This window comes from Crocuta crocuta, unplaced genomic scaffold, assembly GCF_008692635.1.
Source record: "Crocuta crocuta isolate KB4526 unplaced genomic scaffold, BGI_CrCroc_1.0 scaffold282, whole genome shotgun sequence".
NCBI lineage: Eukaryota > Metazoa > Chordata > Mammalia > Carnivora > Hyaenidae > Crocuta > Crocuta crocuta.
Genome location: NW_027529174.1, coordinates 1,741,881 through 1,769,370, shown reverse-complemented (window position 1 = coordinate 1,769,370; position 27,490 = coordinate 1,741,881). Strand labels below are relative to the sequence as shown.

At 43.0% G+C, this 27,490-nt stretch overlaps 1 protein-coding gene and 1 pseudogene across 1 annotated transcript in view; one reads left to right on the top strand and one right to left on the bottom strand.

Moving 5' to 3' along the window:
* The first annotated feature begins 10,698 nt into the window (after positions 1–10,698).
* On the top strand, positions 10,699–18,701 carry LOC144226349 (small ribosomal subunit protein eS12 pseudogene; annotated as a pseudogene).
* Positions 18,702–20,305: 1,604 nt separating this feature from the next.
* Positions 20,306–27,490, bottom strand: part of HOPX (HOP homeobox) — a 30,136-nt gene continuing 22,951 nt past the window's right edge. Inside the window, exons 2-3 of the mRNA XM_077757738.1 lie at positions 27,287–27,443; positions 20,306–21,097 (exon numbers count right to left, since the gene is read on the bottom strand). Of these exons, the coding sequence (XP_077613864.1) occupies positions 21,020–21,097; positions 27,287–27,430 (222 nt within the window). The 5' untranslated portion in view covers positions 27,431–27,443 and the 3' untranslated portion in view covers positions 20,306–21,019. The remainder of the gene's footprint in view (positions 21,098–27,286; positions 27,444–27,490) is intronic.

Below are 27,490 nucleotides of genomic sequence, written 5' to 3'. Positions count from 1 at the left end.
GATCAGCGATCACTCATTTAACTCCATCAGAACACATAGTTTTTGCTCAGACAGAGAACCAGCTTCTTAACCCCCTCCCAGCAGTGGAAATTTGGTAATTCAAGAGAATTCAAACTCACTCTCCACAACCAGACCCCAATGTCCTCTGGCCCTGAGGCCACTCACAGCCTTCTCCCTCCTGACACTCACCATCTTCTCTGCCTTGAATCGTGGTTATAAACTCAGGTCTATGTAAAGCATACTTTTCTTCTCTGTAACTCAGCTTGCTTTCTAACCTTGAGCTTTGTTCCACTGAGCTGGTGGAAAAACAGCCTCACACCTTTCTGGAGTTCCAGGAGCCTCCCCAGTGCCAAGATGTTGAGTGGTGAGGCTTGAGGGTGGGGTGGGGAGGGAAGGTCCTCTGGGCTTGGTCCACAGAGTTACTGCCAAGACATGTTATCCCTTTTCCATATGTTCCCTGCAGGTCCTCCAGCTTTCTGCTGCTTTTCTGCCATGACTGGGATATGGGATTCTCAGCCAGGGCTGCCTGTGATCCTGCCTGCCTAGACACAGCCATTTTCTCTGAGATTTTCTTTCCTTAGTAGTGACTGTTTTTGCAAAGACAGGCACAGATCCTTTCTGTTCCTGGAATCCATGACCTCTCATTTTTGCCCTCTTACTCCCATCCATAAACAAACCTTTCTAGTCTGGGGATGACGCAGATTCTCTTTCTTTAATCTCCCCCACAATCCCACACCCCAAGGATTTCCTAAGGGCTTAAGCTTTTGGAACAAGGAACAAAATGGCTTTCAAACTGTATCTCTTTTCTCCCTTGCTACATCCGTCCCCCAAGGGAATGAGGCAAAAGCCTGCTGGGATGGAAAGAAGAGAAAGGGGCCCTACAGAGGAAAAAAGCAATCCACATTTTCAAAATGTTATGTGGCCATATATTTTATTTGCCTTACTTCCCCTAGTATATTTTAAGCTACTTGATAGTATGTTTTCTTGTGTCCTCCACAATACCTGTGGAGTGAGAAGGTGTGTCCTCTGAGTCTCTGGTTGTTCTTCCTTAAGCCTTGGCCAGTTTTGAGGAAAGCTCTGGAGCAATCCTTTAGGGTCATTATGGTCACATCCCTGCTGCTAAATCATAAGACTCCCTTCTCAGTCGTTGTCAACTATTACATCTTTGGTTCACCTTTGGAGATATTGGATATATCTGAACATAGTTCATCAGAATGGATGGAATTTAAAAACTGTTTTTCGGAATGGTTCGGTCCAAATCATTAAATAGGGTGGGAATAGAAATCGTCACATTACTGTTACTGTGCCGGGAGTGGGGGTGGGAAGGAGGGAGAAGGGGCAGAAATCTTAATACATTGAGTCTCCTACCCCAAAATGCCACAGTGCTTATTCAAAATTTTCACATCCAAAACTTCTTTAATCAGAGGCAACAAAGTCTATCTTAAAATGTAAACAGGCTGTTTGGTGATGTCTTAGATTAGCTTGGTAGTTACTCAGCAGAATACAAACCCTGAAGGAATGAGATATAAGACAGGTAAGTTTTGATGGAAAAAATTTGAAAATTGGAAAAGGAAGAGGCTATAGTCTCTCACAGGAGATTGGAATTAGAAATGAAGTAGAAGTGCCTGCATGGATTAGCTGGTTAAGTGTCTGACTCTTGGTTTGGCTCAGGTAATAATCTCATGGTTTGTGAGATTAAGCCCCACATCAGGCTTTGTGCTCATGGTGCAGAGCTGCTTGGGATTCTCTCTCTCTCCTTCTTTCTCTGCTCCTCCCTGCTTGTGTACTCTCATTCTCTCTTTTTAAAAATAACTAAAAATAAACTTTAAAAAATAAGGTATAAAAGGGCCTCAGAAATCAGTACGAAAGTTCATAATTTTTTCCAGGATAGATAGGCCCTATTTCTGTGGAAGTGGTATTGTATGAGCCTACCACCTTCCCTTTTTTTTTTTTTTCAAGTTTATTTATTTATTGAGAGAGAGAGAGAACAAGCAGGGGAGGGGCAGAGAGAGAGGAACAGAGAATCTGAAGCAAGCTCCGTGCTGACAGCACAGAGCCAGATGTGGGGCTCGAACCCATGAGCCGTGAGGTCATGACCTAAGCCAAAGTCAGATGCTCAACCAACTGAGCCACCCAGGTGCCCCATATCAACTTTCTTTTATGGGAATTGTCCAATGAGAACTTTTTTCATTCTCCACTCAACTCCATAGGGGTATCTTCCCAAGGGTCTCAGCTGGCTGGGCTGGAGTCCCAGGGCACTGGGTGGCTGGCTCCCCACTAGAAGTGCCATGCTGATGAAGAAGGGAGAATAAGCTCTTGGCTGCAGCTGCCCAGTCTTCCACCAGTTCTCTTCTGCTTCCACCAGCAGGGACTGAAGGTGTTCTCCATCGTCCCTTGGAGCCTTAAATCTTGTCAAGGCCATAACCCTTTCATTCTAAACCTTCTATTCCTCTGGCATTTCCCCTGTAAAGAGGGGTCCATACTGCCACAGCTGGATCACAAGAAGATATTTGTTTTGTGTGCTGAAAACGGAGAACTGGGTACTAACTGATCACCTTCCCCCCTCCGTTCCCATTTAAGTTGTTCTGGGATGATCCCTGATCCCAAAATGAGCTGTAAAGCAGCAAAGAAGACCTTGCTGGGACATCTCACATTGGGGTGAGATTATATACTTTGCACCTTTTAAAAGCAAGGAAGGCAAAGACCCTTATTGAAACCCTATCTGAGCTTCTGTCTGATCCTGAAGCTGAGTTCAGTACTGAAGGTATATGCAGACTGGGGCGGGGGTGGGGGGAAGTTGTACTGTACGAGGCTAGAGTACATGGCCCTTGGGAGCTCAGCTGCAATCCTGGGTCTAGATGCTGAGCAATCTACCCAGGCAGAGCAGGTCCCGGGTCACTCATTCCTACACCCCAGTTTGCAGCCTTGTGGTCTGCCACCTCACAGCCACTCAGTCAATGCTTCCTGTGCTGAAACAAAACTGCATTTAGTCCATATTTACAGAATCGGGTTCTACCTTACCAAGCTCTTTAACGTCCCCAAATAAAACTCAGGCTCNGTGGGGATGAGCACTGGGTGTTATATGGAAACCAACTTGACAGTAAACTATTTGTAAGAAAAAAAAACTCAGGCTCTGAAAAGATAGATTAATTTTATTAATTGACTCAAGATTCAAATTCTTTGTCTCTGCTTTTCTAATTGCTCTTCACTCCCACACCCCTGCCCCCGGCCTACCTCTCCCCCCACTCCAAGCACTAAAGAGTGCACAGTGCAAATGAGCAGAAAGTGAAAGGAAAGGCCCCTTCTCATTGCCAGACCAGACACTCATGTGCTTTTTTGGAATAAGTATTTTGCACTGGGACTGGACAACATAGCGGATTCCTTATGAGAGAAGATGAAAGGAATGATAGTTGTCCAGAACAGGAATGCCAAAGGTTTTTCTCTTCCCTCTGGCCAACAGCTCAGCTCCTCGAAGGAAAACAACCCATATATCTGGGATTTGTGTTAGATGTGACCCTGCTGTGGCTTTTCCCTCAGACAGTGTAAGACAAGTTTCTTATTATCTTTATTAAACTCAGCTAAATCCATACACAAACCTCTTAAGTTGCTGCTCCTATTTTAGAACTTTCTGGGCTTTGAAGATGGTCTATGATTTATTTATTAATTATAGCATCTCAAATTATTGGTAAAGGTTTCACTAATTAACCTTCACAGTTCCCAGTTGTTGGTGCAAATAGAATGACTTAGTTGGAATAGAAGTGAATGATATAAACCTGTAAGAAATTCCAATGGTTACTGTTTGACCTCATGGTATACATGTGGTAGCCCAGTTTTCTGAACTCCAAACAGGATACAGTCAGACCATAAGAAAGATTTGAAATCATGACTTCCCTGGAAGCGAGTGGTATGGTCACTTTATGTGTGGTGTATATTATTTAAATAACTAAGTTATTTCTTTAACCTGGACTTGCTTAAATAGATATTATAAATACTTGCGTAACCTCACACCAGGTTGAAGCAGTGAAAACAGCTGTCAGTAAGGGGAAGCAGGGAAGAGGGAATATGGTTCAGATGTTCTGAATGAGTGTTTCAGAGATACAGGTGCTACTGAACTAAAATTAGTTACATATGGTTTATTATTCTATTATGCATATCATACAGTATATTAAATATGTATCATATATCTATTTGGCTGGAAATCCCTTTAGTAAATAACACACTTGTACAATGATGGCTCAGTGAATATTTGGCTAATCAGCTGAATTCCATTCACTTTAACGTTACAGGCAAGAGTGCTTTGCTGCTATGTCTTTAGCTTAGTAATTTCCCTCATTTTGCCTTTGCAAAAAGTCATTGTCTGAGGTATCTATTGCTATGTAATTATCCCAAAACTCCGTGGCTTAAAATAAATATTTATCATCTCCATTTCTGGGAGTCTGGAATCGGGGTACAGCTTAGGTGGGTGATTTAGCTCCTTCCCAGCTGTTAGCTAGAGGCTCCCCTCAGTCCTTTGGTGGGGGGCTTCTCCAGAGGACAGCTTATGACATAGCCACAGCCTCCCTCAGAGTGAGTAAGAGTGAGCAAAAGAGAGCAAGACAGAAGTCACAGTCTTTTTGTAACCTAATCTTCAAAGTGACATCCCCTCACTTTTGTAATAGGGTCCTGTCCACAGTCAAGGGAAAGGGTTTCCACACAGCATGAACATCAGGTGATAGGGATCATTGCAGCCATCTAAGATGCTGCCTAAAAGAGCTAAAGAGAAAGAAGTGGCCATTTTATTTGCTATCAAAATCATATGGCCTAGATATGACACAAAATACACAAGCAGTGAAAGAAAAGATGGGTGAAGTGGACTTATCAAAATGAAGACTTTTATGCATGAAAAAAGTGAAAAGACAACCCACAGAATGGGAGAAAAAAATTACAAATCATATATGTGATAGGGTGTAGTATCCAGAATATATAAAGGGTTCTTACAATTCAACAAAAGAAAGACAACCCCATATAAAAATACGCAAAGGATTTAAATAGTCATTTTTTTTTTTAAATAGACATTTGTATAGAAGGTATACTTCTGGCCAATAAGTCCATGAAAAGGTGTTTGACAGCATTAGTCATTAGGAAAATGCAGTTCAAAACTACAATTCCATTCACATCATGTTTACAAAAAAAAAATGGAAAATAACAAGTTTTGGCAAGGATTTAGAAAAATTGGAATCCTCATACACTGCTAGTGTAAAATCGTGTAGCCACTGCGGTGGTTCCTCAAAAAATTAAATATAGATTTACCACACAACACAGCAAAGCTACTCCTGGGCATATTACCCAAGAAAAATGAAGCTATACATGTGCAAAAACACTTGTATCTGAACGTTCATATCCATATTATTCATAGTAGCCAAAAAGTACAAATAATGCAAATGTCCCTCACCTGATGAATGGAAAAACAAAATGTGTGTTAGCCATACAATGGAAAATTATTCAGCCATAAAAAGAAATGAGGTCCTAGTATGTGCTACAACATGGGTGAACTCTGAAAACATTATGATGAGTGAAAAAAGCCTGACAAGGCCACATGCTATATGATTCCATTTAGATGAAACAACTAGTATAGGTAAATCCATAAAGGCAGGAAATAGATTCCTGTTTGCCGGGGGAAACACTGATGGAAGGGGGAATAAGAACTGACTGTTAATAGATACTGAGGCTGTTTTTGAGGTGATGGAATGTTCTGAAATTCTATAAATTCAGTGCTGGTTGCTCAACTCTGAATCTGCTAAGATCCACTGAGTTGTATGCTTTTAAAGTGGTGAATTTTATATGTAAATTATATCTCAATAAAAAAATCTTTTTCTAGATTACTATGACCTACAGCAAGAAATACTTACTGAGTGTTTGGTAGCCTGCTAAGTGTTGTATTGGGACTAAGGTCTAGAACATAGATAACTGATTTTCAACCTCAACAGCATATTAAAACCAAATGGGAGATTTAAAACATCCAGATGCTCAGGTCACACCCCAGACCAACTAAGTCAGAATCTCTGGGGTAGAACCTAGGCCTTGGGACTTTTCAAAACTCCACAAATAATTCCAGTGTGCAGCCAGGGTGGAGAATCAGCAGCCTAGAGAATCATGACTCCTTAGCAAGTTGGCTTCACTCAAAAAGTGACCGTTTGTGGGGTGTGACAAGCTCAGAGCCTGGAGCCTGCTTTGGATTCTGTGTCTCCCTTTCTCTCTGCCACTCTGCTGCTCTCTATGTCTCTCTCTCTGTCTCTCTCTTTGTCTCTCTCTGTCTCTCCCCCTCTCTCTCTCCAATATAAACAAACATTAAAAATTAAAAAAAAAAAAAGATAGCTGATTCCCATAGCTCTCAAGAAGCAGATCCACACATCTATACTTCCCACTCCCCTACCCTTTTTTGTCTACCCTTCCTGCACTCCACAGGCCTCTGCAATTTTTTGTGTTCTTACTTACCAGAAGTTCCCTGAAGTTGTCAGTCTCTGCTTAGTCTCCTTTCTAGAGTTTCCTCTCATTGCTATTGTTGCGAGTGGCTGATGGTCCTGTATGTTTACTGCTGTCACCCCCAAAGAGTGGGTTACCAGCTAGAACAGCACAGGCTTGGCCTTTATAGCCTGAAGTAGCTATTGCTGATCAGTTTTTTAAAATAGTTCTTTTAAATTTTCTAATTTGTATTTCTTCACTGATTTCTATCTTTTTCACAAATTGCCTACAGCTTTTGGGTGTGAATGAAAAAAAAATACTAATGCTTTTGTTGGTGGATTTAATCAGGACCACTGTGATTTGGGACACGAGCCCAGATAGGTTTGCCAAACAGAGTGAATGTGGTGCCAGAGGAACTTGGTGATCCGCTAGCAGTGGTGGATTTACAATACCAAAGGCTGGGGCTCCAGAAGGCAAGATTAAAGCTGGCTAAATAAACCTGAGTGTTACAGTCAGAGAAAAAATACAAAAGAGAGAGCATGGGCCCAGTGTAAAAGGATTCACATTTCTAGTTCCTTGCATCTGAATTTTTTGCTGAGAACTTCACAAACTGTAAAATCCAGATTTTTCAGGGCAAAAGTGCCAACCATTTGGAGAGAATCCAACTTTTGTTCCAAAGTGGAAAAATGATTCTCTGCCCACAGTTAAATCACAGCAACCTAACCCAGAGAGAGAAAAAAATGTTAACCATAAAATATGCCCTCTTTAAAGTACTGAACATTCCGAGTCACCCACAGAAAGGAAAATAGCAGTGAATTAGAGAAGAGATTAAGGAAACATCTTGACTTGGAAGAAGACCTGTCCTTGAGGGCAGGCAGCTTTCTTTGCTGATTACTGTTACTGGAAAGAAGATAGAGTGGGCAAATGGTTATTTTTTTTTAATGTTTGTTTATTTTTGAGAGAGAGAGACAGAGCTTAAACAGGGGAGGGGTGCGGGGGTGGACACAGAATCCAAAGCAGTCTCCAGGCTCTGAATTGTCAGCACAGAGCCCGACGTGGGGCTCGAACCCACAAACTGTGAGATCATGACCTGAGCCGAAGTCGGAAGCTTAACCAACTGAGCCACCCAGGAGCCCCCTATCTTTCTAGAATTAAATAAGGTAGAATGCACACGTCATAAGAAAATAGCTGAGTGATTTACATATACATAAATCTGTGAAACCATGGGCCAGATCAATATTTAGAATGCTTCCCTCTTCCCAGAAAAATTCCCTCATAACCCTTCCAGGTCAATAGTCCCCTCCCCTCACTCAAAAGTAGCCTTGTTCTTATTTATATCACTGTAGGTTAGTTTTGCCTGTTTTTGAACTTTATATAAATGGGATTATACAGCATGTATTCGTTTGCATATGGCTTCTTTTGCAAAGGGTAATATTTTGGGGAGCTATGCATATTGTTATGTGTATCTGTAGTTTGTTCTTTTGATATTGCTGATACAAATATACCATAAGGCTTATCCATTGTCCTGTTAGTGGACATTTGAGTTGTTTTAGTTTGGGGACTATTATGTATAAAGCTGCTGTGAACATTGTTATACATGCCTTTTGGGGACAAAACATTCACTTTTCTTGAGGATGTGCCTAGGAGTAGAATAGCTGGAAGATAGGTCACTTATATGTTTAACTTTAGTAGACACTACCAGATGGTTTTCCTGAAGTGGTTGTATTATTTTTCACTCTCACCAACAGTGAGAATTCCAGTGATCATTTTTGAGATGAAAAAGCAGTCAGCAACTACCTTACCTGAGCCAAACTCCTGGCAGCATGAAATTTGCAAAGACCTGTAAGACAGGGAACTAGCAATGCTTTGCAGCTGAGGGATGAAAGAAAAAGAATATAAACAGAGGCCAGAGGGGGTGCCTGTAACTGTCCCACCCCAACCAGTGCCAGCAGGAAGGAAACCCTGTAGCTATTTTTGGGTCTTTTCCTAGCATGGACATTAGCTAGTTAAAGGGACTTAATGGAATGGGAGATGCTAAAAGTTTTCCCAGTTAACATAGCGAAAAACAACAATACAAGAAAGAAAACAGCAGGGTAGGTGGCAATGTTTCTCCTCTTTCACTGAGCAGGAGAGCTGGTTGAAAATACAGAATTTACACTTTTAAAGAGATTCTCCAGTTGATATCATTGGTGTTTCAAAAACCACTAAAAAATACTGTTTAGAGGTTCAGCAATGCCAGCACATATGTGTGCTGGGAGTAGCAGCAAGAATATCCCCTTCTCATTTGACTTTACATTAGAGCATCTTGTCGACACTGTCCATTTGATCTTTAAATGTTTTGAATGTCCTTTATAACACATAAGGGATGCCTGGGAGGCTCAGTCCGTTAAGATTATGCACCTGACTCTTCATTTCGGTGGAGGTCATGAGCCCAAGGTCATGGGATGGAGCTCAGGGNAACCGCGAGATCATGACCTAAGCGAAAGTCGGACGCCTAACCGACTAAGCCACCCAGGCGCCCCAAGCATGGAGCCTTCTTAAGATTCTCTCTTACCCTCTGCCCTTCCCCTGCTCACACTCTTTAAATAAATAAATAAATAAATAAAGTCTTTTTTTTTTTTTAATTGAGGAAAACCTTCCACCATCACCATTCACTTTTTCCCAGGGTGGGGGTAGGGGGTGTCTTTTTCCCAGTAATGCAGTTTCAAAAGTTGATAGGCAGCTTTTTCTTTCCGTCTCTTGTGACCAAGGAGGACAATCACCTCAGGTAACCCCATCCCCTTTTAAAGAGATTTACCTTTAGTTCAATGTTGAGCTAGGAGGAGATAACAAAAAATTACCAAGATAGCATTACAAAGTTAAAGCAATTTTGGCACATAGTAGCTCCTTGATACAAGTCGAAAGAATTATATTAATTTCATTTAAAGATACACTAAGTGCCAATTACATGATAGGCACTATTCTAGGCCAAGGAATACCCATATAAAGTGCATATAAAAAAATAATAAAGTGCATATAAAGTGCATATGAAGTCCACCCAAAAAGTGGGAGACAAACATCCCTTTACCCCAGCTAGCTGAAACCTCGACAAAGCTTTCCTTCTCTTCCCACCTCTGGTTGACCTTCTGTCCCCAAAGCCCCTCGAGGCCCTTCTGCCGCCAAGTGACCCTCTTCAGCCACCTGCCTCGCTTCCACTGACTCCTCCTTGTGGACCACAGCCCACTTCATTCCACCTCTTTCCCCCTACCCCCACCTCCCGCTTCGCTTCATCCCACCTCTTGAGCCAAACAAACAAACAAAATCAATATGGCAGAGGCTTCTATTGTAAAGAAGCTTTTATTCTTATGGCGAATTGTATTAGTTGCGGGTGGGGGGGAGGAGGGTTAGTGCTGTAACACACACACACACATACAAACACACACACACACACACACACACACACGAACACCTAATTCTCAGTGGCTTTAGCACAGTAAAAAACCATACTCTTCAGCATTTCATCTCAGTCTGATTCAGGTTGGAAAGGGGACAGGTATTCCGCTCCAGGCAGCCATTCCTGGTCCCAGGCTTTTTCCACATTCCTCTGTGCCCACAGAGCCCTCTCCATTCAGCCAGCCAGGGAAGGAAAGAGCTAGGAGATGGCATGGCTAATTTTTATGGCCATGCCTGCAAGTGACTCACACCACTTTGCCCTCATTGTATCAACCAGACTGAGTCAGTAACCACGCCCTACTGCAAAGGAGGTCGGGAAATGTAGCTGAGTGCAAAAGAAAGGAAAGGAAAGGGAGTTTGCTGTACCCATAACAGCTGCTACTGCAGGGGTGAAGAATAAACAGGAAGTATAATTGGTGTGGTAAGTGCTGTACTATGAGGAGGAAAAGAGTGGTTGGTAATACACAAGAAATACACCTGACCTAGCCTCGGTTTGGGTGGGCCAAGAAAGAATATCCTGAAGGAACTGATGCCTAAGGTGGGGCAAAAAAATAGAAGATTAATTTCCCTTTAGAATATGGTAACTTGTCTGCTAATGAGATACCTCCTTGCATGAATGATTTGTTTAAATCCAAAAACTTTTTTTTTTCAAAGTAACCATTAAAAAATAATTAGCCCTTTCCTGGGTGCCCTTATTCTCTGCTTTAAGAAGAAATAGCCGAATGTGGCATTTGCTATTGGCTTACTGCCCAAGAGTCATTTGTTCCCTCTTCCTTGATAAGAAAATGACAATTTTCTTGAGCCATCAAGCAACAAGCTAGGAAAATGGACTCTCGGAGACGGACTGTAATTAGTCTAAGGCAACCAAGGTAATCCAATTCACCTTTCATTCATTCAACAAATATTTAATGAGCTCTGACTATGTGTCAATCTGTTCTAAGTGCTGTTTTCACCAGTTATAGGCATGGGGTGCATGAAGCATGTGGCCCAATTCTAGATAATGAGGGGAAAGGGGGCTTCTGGGAAAAGGCTTTCTTCTTTGATAAAGAAAAATGAGAGTTGTCTAAGGAGAAAACCAGGGCTTTTCCTTCTTGCTTTTGGATGATATTATGTGGGACATGATGCCTGGAACTAGAGCAGTGTCTTAGGACCATGAGATGATGGAGAAAAGATTCCAGAGAGGATAACCTAGAGCTCTGGCCTAGTTCAGCATCGAACTAAGCAAACCTGGAATCACCTACGTATTTGAGACAATAGAAAGCCTGATAAACCACTTTCAGCTAATATTCAGTCACTTATAACCAGAAGCATTTAAGCAAATACATATGATTTTGTTGGCATCATTTTTTATTAGAACGCGGAAATTTTTTTTATTATTTTGAGAGCGTATGCACATCCAAGTGGGGAGGGGCAGAGAGAGAGAGAGAGAGAAGAAAGAGAATCCCAGGCAGGCTCCTCACTGTCAGCACAGAGCCTGACATAGGGCTCCATCCCATGAACTGTGAGATCATGACTTGAGCTGAAATCAAGAGTTTGTTGCTTAACCAACTGAACCACCCAGGTGCCCTGGAAAATAGTTAATAAATGGATGAAGAATCTGATATTTTTCATTTTCCTCACAACTATGTTGTTCAATCATAGAGGAATTTCTATCCCAGATTTCTTTCTGAATAAAAATCATCTTCCATGATCTTATTGGCTTCTCCTTTGGCCACTGCAGGTGCCCCATTGGAGGTAGATGTGTTTGAAAGCAAAGCCACATTTTATTCTAGGTATCCTACCTTTGTGCCCTTTGGAGAGCACTCCCAAATGAGAGGGTTTTTTAGGGGGCAGGGGTTGGTTTTTTAATCTGGAAGAGGAAGCTCCTTATTTGCTGATGATGAACTTAACAGTCAGATTTCTTACTTCCTTCTTCTCGTCTTCTTTCTTTGTCTCTTTCCTTTCTCTCCCTCCCTCCCTCCCTTCCTCCTATCCTTCCTTCCTTCCTTCCTTCCTTCCTCTCTTTTTTCCTTCTTTTATTTTCCCCTCCCTCTTTCTCTTCCTCTCTCCCTTTCTTCCTTTCTCTCTGTCTCATTCTGTCTCTCTCTCTTTTCCTCCCTCACCATGGAATGAGTTGGGCTGCAAGCAGTGTTTTTTGTGGCCTGTGGGATTTTGGAGGCTCCCTGCATATTGTTGAAATAGAAACCTGGCAAATTCCATGTTCTAATTCAGAGCTTCCTGGCTGAACTCAGTGGAAATCAACCTAAGGAATTAAGTTGGTAAGTCAGTGATATTTGAAATGAATAATGGAGATATTTGGGGATAAGCTTTAATTTTCAAATATGTATGTCACATAGCTTTTTGCTAGAATGACTTGGGATAATCACAAATATTTAAGATGCCACTTGGTTTTTCACCATGTTGATGATGCCAATAAAGGGGCTATCTTTCCCATGCACTGTAAGAGTTGGGTGCTAATGCCCTCCTACACTGTTGGTGGGAATGCAAACTGGTGCAGCCTCTCTGGAAAACAGTGTGGAGGTTCCTCAGGAAACTAACAGTAGANGGAGGAGGGCACTTGTGGGGATGAGCACTGGGTGTTATGTGGAAACCAACTTGACAATAAACTATTTGTAAAAAAAAAAAAAAAAGATTTGGGTGCTAATGCCTGTTTGCTTTGACTATTATGTCATTGATCCAAAAGATCATCATCCTTTTGAGACTTTCATGTCTGTCCATTTTTTATATCATTGGTTGTTTTGACTAGTAGCTATAATTTGAGAGAGAAGCATTGTATTGGTTGGGGTACTGGCAGGAACAGATGACAGAGGTAATTGCCGATGATTAATGAAAGGGCTCTACAAAGATGTTAGAGTATTAAGAGAAACCAGCAAGTGAAACATTAAGGCTAATAACAGTTACTGCTTCTAGGCTGAGAATCGGCCGAGGGGAGGGAGATATTGTTGGAAACTGGAGAGATTAATAGTTTTGGAGAGAGCCTCCTGCCAGAAGCTGTGGCCTTGGCCAGAAGAACATAATCACTGTCAAACTGTGACTCTGGATAGATATAGATAGGGCAAAAATACCCTGACATTACTCCACTCCTATCCCCTGATCTTCCTACTGTGACTATCATTGGCTAAACTTAACCAGTAGTCAGAAGGAAAGGAACTTGGCTGAGACAATCGGTAAATGTCACCCTCCTTTGGCCACAGAATAGGGTAGAAAAGGATGGACAGTAGATCTGGAAGAACAGATAGGGCTACCCATTTGTGTGCCTTCATTTTCCTTGTCAATAGCTTTAGAACCAGTTAATATGTAGGCAGGTCCTAGATCCATTTTTAAATAGCTATATGCTTTTATTGTTTAGGATTCTGCCTAGGCTCTACAATAAGAGATCCCCAAACACTGCTACTTAATCAAACAAAAGTTTATTTCTCGATTAGGCTCCTTCCTGGATGGGAGTCCAGGGCTGATGTGATTATTTGATGGTGTCAAATGCTTTGGTAGATCTTTGTTCTGTTGAAAAAATATGCCCAGTCTCCTTTCTCTGGAAATAAGGGAGGATTGTACTTCTCTGCCTCCTTAGGGTTAGACAGTGTCATGCAACTTACTGTGGTCAGTGAAATGTGAGTGTGGGGTGTGCCACAGAAGCATTTAGTTGCCCATGTTTTCCCTGTCACTGAAGTTTACATGGAAGCATTCTTTTTTTTTTTTTTTTTAAATTTCTAGGAGAGAGAGAGAGAGAGAGAGACAGCGTGAGCAGGGGAGGGTCAGAGAGGGAGGGAGATACAGACTCTGAAACAGGCTCCAGGCTCTGAGCTGGCAGTCAGCACAGAGCCTGACGCGGAGCTTGAACCCACGAAGGGCAAGATCATGACCTAAGCAAAAGTCGGACGCTCAACCGACTAAGCCACCCAGGTGCCCCAAAAGCATTCTTAATATGAAGGACAGCCATCCTGAAAAATTTCTCAGAGCCGTAGCAGATTTGTGGGAGTGAGAAATAAAGCATTGCTTTCAAGCCACTGAGACTGGAGGTTGGTTGTTAATGCTGCTGGACCAGGTATTTTTGAATAATGCAGAGACTCGGACTCCTTTTGTTTTGTTCCCTTCCCAGCTGTAAGGCGCTGCTGCCATCTACACAATCTGAGACAGCTCATTACTGTAGTGAGATTCTAGTTCAGGGGAAGTGGGAGGTGCACATATTCTTTTTAGAGGCAGGATCCAGAAATAGCACATATCACTTCCTTGGGCATACCTAGTGTTTTAGCTATCTATTGCTGTAAAACCAATGATCCCAAAGATTAGCAGATTAGAACAAAAAACGTTTTTCAAGGGCAGTTTAGCTGGGTGGTTATATTTTAAGGGCTGCTGTTATCTGAAGGCTCGACAGGGACTGGTGGATACACTTCCAAGCTCACGCACAAGCTGTTGGCAGCCCTCTGTCCTCACTGGCTGTTGTCACGAGGCCTTATTTGCTTGCCACATGGGCCTCTCTGTAGGGCTGCTCCACATGGCAGCTGGCTTCCCCCAGAGCAAATAATCCCAAAGACAGACAGAGACAGAGAGAAGCTGCAGTGTGTTTTAACCTAATCTCAGAAGCGACACATCATCATACAGACCAACACTGTTACAAAGTGGAAACGGACTGTGCAAAGGAGTAAATACCAGGTGGCAGATTGTTAGAGGCAATCTAATCTGCCTCCTCTTGGAGGTGGCTAAAAAAACCAACTATAAGAGAGGTGAGAAAAGTTCATCTTTAGCTGGGAAGCCTTCTCTTTAGATAAAACTATAGGAAGAAGAGGAGAAGGGCAAAAGGGACACACAGAATTCTCTCGACTCTCTCCTAGCCACACAAATATACATGTACACTTGCCTTCTCATATATGAATATACATTCTATATCCTAAAAAAGATTCTAGGCTTCTGGATCATAGTTCCTATGCTCCAGAGGATTCTTATCCTTAGGGTCACTATCCCCAGAAATTTGCCTTCTTCACTCCCAGACAATGTCAAATTCCTGTATCAAAAACTTTTAAAGAAAAGAGTGGGGAGAGGGAGCTTCCATCTGCATTGCTAATCCTTCTGCATTGCTAAACTGGAACTCCAAGAATGAGTCATATGAACTAGGAGTCATTTTGCCATTATATGTAAGTAGTTGAAGGAGTTACATAAATTGAGATTCAAATCTAATGTTTCTCATGTTTTTCTAAGTTAAAGTGGTAAACTCTGATAAAAAGCCACAAACTGTGAGACTATGACCTGAGCTGAAATCAAGAGTTGGATGCTTAACTGACTGAGCCATTCAGGGGCCCCACACTGAAATTTATATTCATAGGAGCACATTTCCAGTGTGGCAGCACTTAAATATTTGTAAGCATACAAATGATGGTGAAGGAAAAGGGAGAAGGTCTCTAAAAGCCTCTACTTCTTCATGCCTTTAATTGTTTATGTAGAAGACACCTGGGTGGCTCAGTCGGTTAAATGTCCAACTTCAGCTCAGGTCATGATCTCACGGCTCATGAGTTCGAGCCCCATGTTGGGCTCTGTGCTGACAGCTCAGAGCCTGGAGCCTGCTTTGGATTCTGTGTCTCCCTCTTTCTCTGCCCTACTCCCTCTCAAGCTCTGAGTCTCTCTCTCTCAAAAATAAATAAACATTAAAAAATTTATAATTGTTTATGTAGAGCACAACAACATAGCACCAGGCTTTATAAAACCCCAAATCTTATTCTGCTGCCTTGCCAACATAAGCAGTGGCTGATGTCCCTGATCCTTGCCTGACTTGTGTCCACTTCACTACCTCTCAGTACTTCCATCATGGGAAAAGAATGTGAAGTTTCAAATTATTTTTCTTATTGCCATTGTTATGACTAGATACTTTGGCATTGAATTTGGGCAGAGACACATTTGAAACAATTGGCAGGTTTTAAAATGACCTTTTAGTGAACAATGGAATATGTGGAGCAAAATTTCTATGTGGCGATAGCAAGGGTTAAGAGAGAGTAGCAAAATGTCCCCATGAAGCCATGAAGGTGACAAATTCCTATCCAACATACATACACTTACTTCAAAAAGGTATGTCCTGATGTCCGTAAATTATTTACTTGTCTTCTTGCCCTTTAATGTGCAAAACTATTTTTTTTCCTCAAGTCCCCATCAACTGAGAAAAACCTGATACTCTGCCCAATTATTTTCAAGGTTTATTGGCCTATATAGTCCTGGTTAGTTTTTTACTCTGGTTTCCTTCTCCTGGATTCTTAATCATTCTAGTAGCTGATATTCCTCCTTCCATGCATTCCTCTCTTCCTTTCTTCACTCTGGTATTAGTCAGGATTCTTTTTGCTGTAAATGACACATACGCTGCAAGAAGAGAATTCATTAGTTCACAGAGCCAGGAAGACTGGGTAGCCCAAGGGAAGAGTGGGAAACCAGGGCATCAGGACCTGACCTCTCTCTCTCCTCCTCTTTGAAACTCCCATCTCTGCCTGGCTTCATTCTCTTCCACTACAGAGTGCCCTTCTCATGTGGTTGGGTAGACGGCTGCTTGCAAGGCCAGGCCTCTATCCTCATAGCTCTCGGTACAAGAGCATAATAGAGAACTGCCCTTCCAGGTCCAATTGGGAAAACTCTGGTGAAGGACTTTGGCCCACATAAGATCAAGAGCCCATACCTTGTTTGGGTCCCAGTGTGCACAGGGATATGGCATTGTGATTGGCCAGCCAGTGTTTTTGGCCTCCCTAAAATCACATGTCTAATTCTGAGTAGAGTGGGGATTCTGTGGTGCTATCACTGCTCTACCAGGACCATATGAAGTAGGAGGAGTTCCCCCACATGTAAGGGGGTTCAAGAAAAAGAAAGCAGATAGAAACAAATGTTTCTTCAGTCCACTGTGTGCCACAAACATGGCTCAAGCAGTTCTTTCCTCATTCCCTGAAGGATCACCAATGCAAGGCCGTTTTGTGTAATAGAGCTTTCCTGAAGGTAGAAGATTTAATCAGTTGTGCCTACTTAATGAAGCCTCCCTAAAATCCCCAAAGTACAGGATTTACAGAACTTCAGGACTGGTGACCATGTGGAGGTGCTGGGAAGTATAGTGTGCCCAGAATGGGCATGGAAGCTCAGCACCCCTCCCCACTATATCCTCCGTCTGGCTGTTCCTAAGCTATATTCTTTATAATAGACTGGATATCTAGTGAGTAAACTGGTTTCCTGAGTTCTATGGACTATTCCAGCAAATTAATCACACACAAGGAGAGGGCCCTGGGAACTTCTGGTATAAAACATCTAAGACATGGGGTGCTGAGGTGGATCAGTTGGTTAAGCATCCAACTCTTGATTTTGGCTCAGGTCATGATCTCATGGTTTGTGAGTTCAAACCCGGTGTCAGGCTCTGCACTGTGAGTGAGGAGCCAGCTTAAGATTCTCTCTCTCTCTCTCTCTCTCTCTGCCCCTCCCTTCTCATGCTCTTTCTCAAAATAAATAAACAAAAAAAATTTTTTTAACACGTTAAAAACATGTCTCCCCTCAATATATCATAATATTGAAGTTAGTAAGAGGTTACCTGAGGGTAGAGGGATCATGGGTAAATTTTATGGATTTTGTTGGTTTTATTATACTTGATCTTAGCCAAAAGGCCAAGAAGCGATTTTGTTGGTTTTATTATATGTTTCTGGTTTTTTGCTTATCTCTAGTTCCACAATTAACAAATGAAACTGATTCAAGGCAAACAAGGAAAAACAGAGCCTGCTGCTCCTTTACTCTTTACCAAGAAATGCAGAACTTTTCCCAAAAGCCTCCCACCTTCCCAACCCAATCCAAATCTTCATCCCAAGCCTCATTGGCCAGACCCTGTCACATGACCACCACAGCTCCAAGTGAGGATGGAACAATGAGTATTTCAGTTTTCCAACTTCTACATTCTCACTAGAGAAAGGTGGCAAAAGAGAAAGGTGCTTGGAGTAATTAACTGGTCTAAGCAGTCAACACTATATGCAGTAGCACAACTGGAACACAAGGTGAAGAAATAGGGGTTCTGCAGTTTTTCTTAGTCTGAGGTAGGTGTTACCACTTCAGTGTGTGGCCCTGGGTGTCCCAGAGGAGACTCCTGATTATTAAACATACAGCTCTGGGTTCTCACTAAGATTTCTCTCAGGCGTCAAAATGATCCTTACCCCATTCTTATTAGCACTTTGTAGCAATAGTAATTATTATTATTATTTACAAAGTGCTTTTTTTGAAGCAGAGTGTTGCCATCCTTGTATTACACTTGAAAGAGTAAACCCCCCCCCCAAAAAAAGAAAGAAAGAGTAAACTCAAGAAGGTTAGTATTGTTAATAAATCCATATTTAAAAGGGCACTGAGTTTCCCTGTCACTGCTGACAAAAGCCCAAGCAGAGGCTCCAGTACATTCAAGATTCGCCTCTGCCTCTTCCCCACCACCAGGGGCAAGGAAGGCATTGCCGCTGGTGGTGTGATGGAGGTTGATACTGCTTTACCAGAAGTGCCCAAGACTAGCCTCATCTATGATGGCCTAGCACAGGGAATTTGCAAGCTGTCAAAGCCTTAGACAAGCACCAAGCCCATCTTTGTGTGCTTGCATCCAACTGTGATGAGCCAGTGGATGTCAAGTTGGTGGAGGCCCTTTGTGCTGAACACCAAATCCACCTAGTTAAGGTTGATGACAACACAAAACTAAGAGAATGGGTAAGGCCTCTGTAAAACTGTTGGAGAGGGAAAACCAGGAAATGGTTGATTGTAGTTGTGTGGTAGTTCAGGACTACGGCAAAGACTTTCGAGCCAAGGATAGCATTAAGGATAGCATTAAGCATTCAAATGCAAAAAATGAATAGAAAATAAATTTGGCACTTGTTTAAACAAACTAGTTAATTAATTAAAAGGACATGGAATTTTCTCCCATGTGCCATTCAAGGACTCTTGACTCTTGGCCTGGTGAACACAGGAAGTGATCCTTCTATCACAAATGGTGCTTCCTGGTACCAAGGCACACTCTCTGCACAGCTGGTTAACTCCTCTTGTCCTGGGTAGATTGTTCTTGAATCATGTCTCTGGTGTGCTAGAAAGACTTCTGACGTGGGTCTTAGACCTGGTTTAGTGTCTCTTTCAGGGCCTGACATGGCTAAATCACTGTGCTCTGCATCTGCTTTGCCCAGAGTCATTTTTTTCTTCTCTGTTAGTCAGTGTCTATGAAAGTAAAGAATGTTCTCTCTATGCAGGTATTTATTATGTGCACACATTCCTACCTCGTCTCCACCTACTCCCTTCTTTCTTTCCAGAAACTGATGTCAGCATCCAGCCATGGTGCTGAGAGATGCTCAGGGCACCACTAATTAGGTTGCAGGGAGCATGCCAGATGAGGCTGTTCTTTCAGACCCTGGGTCGCTGTGTGTTGTTTATAGAAGAAATGTTTTAAGGTAAAGGGAGAGGAAGCTTGCCAATGACGTTTAATGGGATCTTGTAAACGTTTGTATTCTGAATGACTGTTAGTGTTTCTTATTCTGAGCTCTGTATTTTAAAGATTTAGAAAAATTGTGCCTGCCTTGTGGGTAAGAGTTCAGAAGTGCAGACTACTGTCATTCCAGGCTGGGTTGGCAGACACTGCCAGTGGCCTTTCCAATATCCATCCTCCCCTTCTTTCTAAACAGTAGAACCCTGATTTTGCTCAAGGCAGCAATATGCCCAGTTAAAAATGTTCATTTTCCCAGCCTCCTTTGCAGTTACATGTGGCCATGTGACTCAATTCTGGCCAATGAGATGTAGGTGAAAGTTGCAAAGTGGGGGCCTCCAGGAAACCTTTTGTAAAGGGCAGAGACTTAGCTGGCATTTGCCCCTCTTCCTGGTTTTTTTGCTTGAAATGCAGACACAATGGCCAAGCACCCATCTGGTATCCATGAACACAAAAGCTACACATTATAGATGACAAAGAAGGAAGACAGAATAACCATAGGTCCTTGACAACATCAGGGAGCCACTTACCTGCTGCTGTCCCATATAAAAACAATCCGACAATCAATTAAATAAACAAAAAAGGCTATTTGGTTAATCCATTGTAATTGAGTTACTGGTCCATGCAATCAAATACACTCTTAACTGATAGACTATTTAGATATTTAATGTGCTGTAATAGAAAACGGAGGTAAATTGCCTGGAGGGTCTGCGAGAGAATGTGCTGCTCACACCTACGTGTGCATATACACCACTTGGGGACTCTGTTAACAAAGTGCAGATCCAGATTCAGTAGGTCTGAATCGAAGTCTGAGATTCTGCATTCCTCAGAAGCCTGCAGCTAAAGCTGATGATGCCAGGCCTGGGCCACACTTTGACCAGCAAGGACTTAGAAAATGACAGCTCTTTTCTCAGTCTGCTCCTGTGTTGGAGCTATTCTGTTTCTCTTTGACATGTTTATTATTTGGTTAAAAATCTGCAGAGGACTCAGTGCATTTTCAACAAAAAGGCTTTTATTTAGAATATCATTTCAGAGACAAAAAGTAGTTTGTTTTGTTTACTAAAATACATTTAACAAATGCATTTAAATAAAGAAAATTCAAGATTTTTGTGGCTTTTTTTTTTTCATAGTTACTTGATCTTCTGCCAGGTGGAGTCTCTGTCGTCCAGCCTAACTGGGTTCTTTCCAAGTTAATGCAGCTATAATCCAAGGAAGTGCTTTATGAAATCCAAGTGACTCAAATCTCCCTCTGTATTCTCACTCAATCTCAATGTATTAAGTGCAACATAAGGAAAATCACTTAGGAAAGTGGAATCGGAAGGAAATGCTCCCCCTCCTTGATCATATTATCTTTTCAACAGAGGCCTTGCCTACTCTGAAATAGATGGCAAAAATAAATTGGTACTGCGAGGTGATGGTCAGAAGCAAATTTACATGGTTTTCACACATCTGTCATCAGGACCCGAAGGGAAATGCAAGCCCCACCACTTTCCAGCCAAGACACTGCTTTACACAGAAGCTACATATAGCTTCCTATTGTTATTTTCTTTTCTAGTTATGTACATTAAAAAAATACAACATTGTGTTAAATAGCAGGACAGCTAACAATGGAACAAACAGCACTACACTGAAAAACCAAAAAGCTTGGTTAAGCTGAGGAGAGAAACAGCGGATGGTCTTCATGGAGGGGAGTCCACCATCTCCTTAGTCTGTCACGGATCTGCACTCTGAGGGTAGGCCTTCTGACCGCCGCCACTGAGCCAGGCGCTGCTTAAACCATTTCTGGAGGAGGAAAATGTGTAAAATTACCTGTCACATACTAAAAAAGTGAAACATCCCTTCCATTTCTCAAAGGTAGCTTCTGTGGTCCAGCTGGAAAGGAAGAACAAGGAATGTGTCCATGGGGATGGTTTTTCTCATTGTGACACTTGCCTTCTCTGCTTTGGGATGTTTGCACATGCTATTTCCTATGCTTAGCATGTTCTATCTTCATTCTTTATCTGATGATCTCCCTCTCACTCTCTGGTCTCCGCTTAAATAGAACCTGCTCAATAAAGCCTTCTCTAACCACCTGATCTAAAATAGGTTCTTCACCCATCTCTTTATTCTCTATTTTAATACTTTGTTACCTCCAGAGAAGTTTTAATATCTGGAATTACCATGTTTATTCACTTGTTTCCAGTATACATTTCTTTCTAGAAGGTCCATGAAAGCAGAGACTGTATTCATCTTACATCTTTGATTGCATCCTGAGGCCCAAGCACAAGGGCTTAACAGAGATTAATTGGTGTTTCTTGAAAGAAAGAAATCGAAGCATCTCCTTGATGCCCCTATAATTCTCTATAGCTGCTACATCTCAACCATGTGTGGTGATCTCATCCAGGGCCTTGGTCATTAGAGGTGCTTAGTAAGTACTTGTTAAGTAAAATGAATGGAAAGCAGAGTACCGGGCAACCTAAGGGCAGTCCTTCTTGGGGATCCATGGACTAGGCTAGCCCAAACTTTCTTGTTGCAGGGCTGATAAGCAGTGAGAGTAGAGTGGGCCTTCCAGCTTACTAAGAATCTTCTAGTTCTGTGTGACTCAGATATTCTCATCTCACACAAGAGACCATGGATTTAGGAAAGGCCCCAGATGGGATGCTTCTGGTACCATGTGAGGGCTAAAACACTTTTATATGTTGTGGGGCTGCCTTTTATTATGCTCCTGAGGGGTTAAGGGTTTTGCAAAGAGGAGAATAGGAGATAAGAGGAGATAAGGGTAGGGAATAGGCTAGGGTATGGATCAGGTTGGCCAAGAGGAAACTGGGATTTCTGAAAAAACAATGTTGAAGAGGAACTAGTGAGGAAACAGAAGCAGCATGCACTGATCCTCATGGGAGAGGATGAGTCACAGGGCCCTGTGGGAAGTTAGACCGCCAGGCTTTATTCTCCTGTTTCCCAGCCTTTCACACATCAGGGCATACACTGAGAATGATGATATTTTCATGTTGCGCTGGTATAAACAGGCAAGTTGCTTGGGCAGGTGACCACTGGGGGCTCTGTAGTCCTGAGTCCTACCAATAGGAAGGTGTATAGTGATCAGTTGGCTATGAGAACTTGAGGAAGCCCCTTAAAAACAATGGCAGTCAACTCAACTAGAGAGGTAAGCTTAGAGGGTTTTTACTGTCCCTTCTGGAGTTTTTAAAATTCACCTATTCTAGAGGTTAGCACATGAAGGCACAGAAAAGAAGCAGAAAGAACACAGCTGTGGGATGGACACCAGACCTGTGATGTGTTGATGGAGATGGTGTGACAAGAAACATCCAGAGGGCTCAGACTTAGTATGGCCAGATGCAGACTCAACCTCAGGACAAACGGGGTGAGCTCTAGGGTCATGCTGGGGAAGGTTTCATCTCTGCAGAGATTTAGGGAACCGAAGGCAGTTCAGCATAAGCCCAAGATCAGAAGAAAGGGTGAGAACTGCAGAAGGAGTGCTTCTAGGTGTCAAGGCCTGTGGAGCTAGAAGGGAGGGGGGCCACAGAACCATTTAGGGCTCTGCACCAAGGCTAAGCTGGCTCAAGAGCATGGAGCCATACTTAGAACTCGCCCTAACTGTACAACAGAGTTTATACTGAATTGCCTTGCAGGGCTGTCAAAATCAGTTGTCTTATACTTTGTACTCTAGGGTGGCAGCAGGGACAAGTCATCTAAAGCCAGGAGCCGCAGACTACCTGTAGGGGAGGCTTCTCTTTAGAGGCTGCTCTCTAGGTGCCATATTCCGTTCCTGGAGATCACTAACCTTAAGGAGAAGAGAGTTCATGTAGCTTAGATGGCTTTAACCAAAATTCTACTGCTAACAGTAGGTGCATTTTCTGTAATCTGCGTGCATTTAGTTAACTCTGGGATCTGATGTGAGAGCAGCATGGCTCTAGTTTCACTAATGAGGTAGCTCTGTGGGGGTTTTGAGGCTACAAGGTCTGATTCAATAGGATTTCCAGTTACTAGGGCTGAATAAATGGCCAAGTTTTTAAGACTGACTAATTAAAACTTGGAGGAGGAAAGTTTCATTTTCTATCAGGATTCATTTAAGATGAAATGATTGAGCTGGCCTCATTCACAAGAGCCACCCATACCTTTATACTAGTAATGAATATTAATGTACAGTTACCAAAAATAACTTCAGCAAGGACCACATTTGTCAACCATAGAGTTGGCATCCAAATACCTAACAAAGTGAACTCTCGTGCTGGGGGATGGGATGAGGTTCAAGAAAAGTTTAATGCTTTCCTAAGATTTTATATTTTAAATCAAGTATGTTTATTATAATTTAGCAAGCCAGCTGCTGTCCAACAAAACCACTAAACACCTTGCTTGCTTCTCTTCCCCTCAAGAGCTGAATCTTATCGTGTCTCATTTGCATCAATACTAATTTTCCACCTGGCTTTATGCTTCTCTTCCTTGTTTCAGTCATCCCCTGGGAAAGACATTCATCCCTCACTGGCTTATAAATGCATGCCCTCATTACCTCACCCCATTGATGGAGATTTATTTACTCTGAGTGAACACATGATAATTAGACACTGTGATGGGGAGGGGTTGAGGCAAAATAACATTGTTCCTGTCCTTTTCTCTAGGAACTAACATTTTATTCTTTTCAGGGGGAGACCTTTAGAGGTGTTTATTCCACTGATAGAACGTCCAACACCAAAACCAGAGTTCTGGGAATAGTCCCAGGGCATTAAGAGGAGATAAAAATACTGGAAACCTCTCTAAGAACCAACGCCAGCTACACTGGCTTGAATCAGTGATAATAGAAAATGGCAGATCTTCCCAACCTCCCAAGGGCCTGATAGAAGAGCTTTCCCAGCCCCTTCTAACACTGACTTCAAAATAATAGAAGGCACAGGGGATGTGATTCTGTAAGGTTTATCTAATTTAAATTTAGGAGATAACTTATTACTGTCATGAGAAAAACCCATTCTAGGATCCCAGCAAATGCAACTTAAAAAGTTAAATATTAGAGCACCTATCACCTCACCCCCCATTCCTGCTATCCCCCCATAGCAGAGAACATAGGGTGGGACAGTTATACAGAGGTCATCAGAGCCCCCAGAGAATGTTTCAAAGTTCTAGTCCCTCTTGCCCCTGCCAAAGTATCAGTGATGTGAATCAGCTCTAGTTAATGATCTCACAGGAGTATCTCATGCTTCTTTGTCTTCTACTAAAGTAGTACTTGTTCTAGGAAATTGAAGAATACGATTCCAATTCTGGATGTGGGTAGTGATACAGGTGAGGGATCGGGCATAAGAAATAAGGTTTTTTTTGGCTTTGGTAATCTTTCCCTGTAGAAAAGGGCAACACAGATAAAGAATAGAAATAGGGGATGTGCTAATACCAGACACAGCTTATGTATAGGCCCTGTAGACCATGGCCTTCATGGAGTTATTTAAAGAGTCCCTGCAAAGCTAGAAATAAAAATAATTTTATATATACCTGAGAATTTACCATTGGGCATTATATCTCCACAAGATATTTTTAAAAATATAAATGTTGTTTGAGAAGATTAAAGAAGAAACCATTCTTAGCAACCAGTGCACATAGGGGTGGGGTGAGCTGGAAAAGAGTTTGGGTGGAAAGGATGGGAAGTTGGAAAATGAGACCCATCCAAGGAAGGAGTGACAGAGGGCAGACACCCTGAGGAAGCCTCTTCCCCTAACTGGCTAAATTTTACCTCCCCCTGAGCTCTGGGGTCTCAGATGCTTCCTTGCGGGTCTACACAGGAAGGCAGGGGGGCAAGCAGAGCTGTGACAGCCTCAGGGAGGAAGAAGGTGTTGGCCCCAATGGCAGGAAAAGGAAGCCAGAGGCCCTGCTCTGAGGTGACTCACCTCACACCCACTCATGTCAGGGTTACATCTACCATTTGTTCATCTGCAGAGGGCAGAATAGGGGCAATGGAGAAAGGCTGCCCACGGGGACAGGTGAACCTGCCATCACAAGTCTGAATTGGTTGATGTCAATCACAGAATCAGGTGCCCTTTCTTTCTTCCTGCCCCTCACCTAGTTTCATTTCAGTTCTTTCATATAGGGTGAATCTCAAGAAAAGATTGAACATAAGATGTTCACGTAATGCATGGATTTTCCCCCTCCGGAAGAAATACAATATAAATTGAATTTTCAGCTCCCCATACCCCCGCAAGTTGTTTCCACTCTCTCTCTCTCTGTAAGGATAACAAAGTAGTCAGGAGTCTGGATTGTGACCCAGACTGCCACAGTTCAAATCCTAGCTCTGTTACTTCCTAGTTATGGCCTTGGGCCAGTTCCTTAACCTCTCTGTGCCTTGGTTCTCTTATATGTCCAACTGGGCTAATACTACCTACCGTATAGTACTGTTGTGACCAATGATTTAATACTTGGAGGATGCCTGGGACAATACCTGGCAAGTATCAGTCATCACAAAGGGCAACATAATTATTCTGTCTTACAGGTAAGGGTGATTTACTGTGGGAGAATCAGAGGCTGAGAAGAGCTCAGACTCCTAGTTGGTAGTGTGCCCACAATAAATCCGCAGCCTTGTTTTTAAGAGATGAGTTCTTATCTCTATGATCACTCCTCTTTTCTAAATATAGTGTGGGATTTTAAATGATAAAGCTGCAGCAGGCTGCCTCCCCAGGGGGTTCCAAGAAACATGAACTGTTGGACTTGGGTTACAGTAAGTCACCTTCCGGTAAATTCTGGTTACTCTGACAGCTGTTCCCTTTGCTAAAAACAGATATGCTTGACTTTCTATCTGACTTAGGAATGAGAGGATTTACTATGGGCAAATTCTCCGAAGCCCATCTGGCTTAATTAGTAAAAATCATTTTAGACTTGGGGTCCAGGGTCTTAGTTCAAGGATATACTGGAGCAATCTTTACAAGCATTTAAGCCTCACCTGAGTATGGTTTAAGATGAGGAAAGGTAAAAGTACCTGATGCTCTGGTCTATAAAATGGGAAGAATGAGAAAGTCTTTGCTTTAGAGCTGAGACCCAGAGTGTGGAAGTGCTTTGGGCTCCCGTGGGAGAGATGCTAGAGCGGTTCCAAGCAGTATTATCATCATGCATAACTAATTGTCTTTCCATGACCAAAGGGAAAATAGAAGTCAGATGAACTCTGGACAGGGTTTTAAAAAACAGTTAGCTGAAGGAGCCAACGTCGCACCTGGAGGTTAATAATCATGGGCAGTGTTGCATTCTCTATCTACCCTAAACAATTTTCCGAATAACTAGGTGCTTTTAAAAATAGATAGATCAATCAATGCACTTAAGGGGACATCTGCTTCCACTCCCTTCAGTCGTAATGTCAGATGCTTACCTTGTTGAAAGACTCCATTAAAAAAAAAAAAAAAAAAGACTGGAATTTTTTAAACTGTGAAATCTCCCTCGCTATATACAATGTTAGCTCCGCAGCTAAGGGGAAGCTGCAGCGTGACATGGTGGAAAGAGCAAGCTTAAAGACCCTTGACGTCTGGGCAGTTCTCTCCCTCTTGGCCTCAGGTTCCTCGGTTGCCAAAGCGAGACTGAATTTACAGAGCTGATCGCGAAGGTCCCTTCCCGCTCTGAGACTCTGGCCGAGAATAGATTTGAGGGCTCTGGGCTCAGAGAGCGCACCAGGCACCTCTTCCAAAGGTTGCGCTCACAGCCTAGGGGAAAAGTTGAGCGCGGGGAGGAGCGGGGAGCGCGGCGAGAGCGGACCAGGGACACCGTTCCCAGCCTGGAGGGAGAAGAGCGCCTTTCCCCCGGGCTGCGGGGAGAGTAAGGCAGGGTGATCGTGAGGTTTCTGAACGGTTCCCGGGGGAGCTGGGGCTGGAGGGCGGGCAGGGCGCCCCGGGAGCCGGGAAGCTGGGATGCCGCGGCGGAGCGCAGCGGGGTCTGGGCTCCCCGGGCGCGGGCAGGAGCGGCGGACGATCGCAGGCGGGAGGCGGGCGCGAGGGGGNCCGGCCCGGGCGGGCTCACCTGCGTCTCCTCCTCGGAAAGGCCGGCCTCGGCCGCGATGAGGCACAGCGTGGTGGGGTCCGGGTGCTTGTTGACCTTGTTGAAGTTGTACTCCAGGATCTGCACCTGGTCCTCGGTGGGGCCGCTCGCGGTCTCCGCCGACATGGTCTCGGCGCGCCTGCGGGGAAGGAGGGAGCGGCGGCGGTGAGCGAGGCCTCGGCGGAC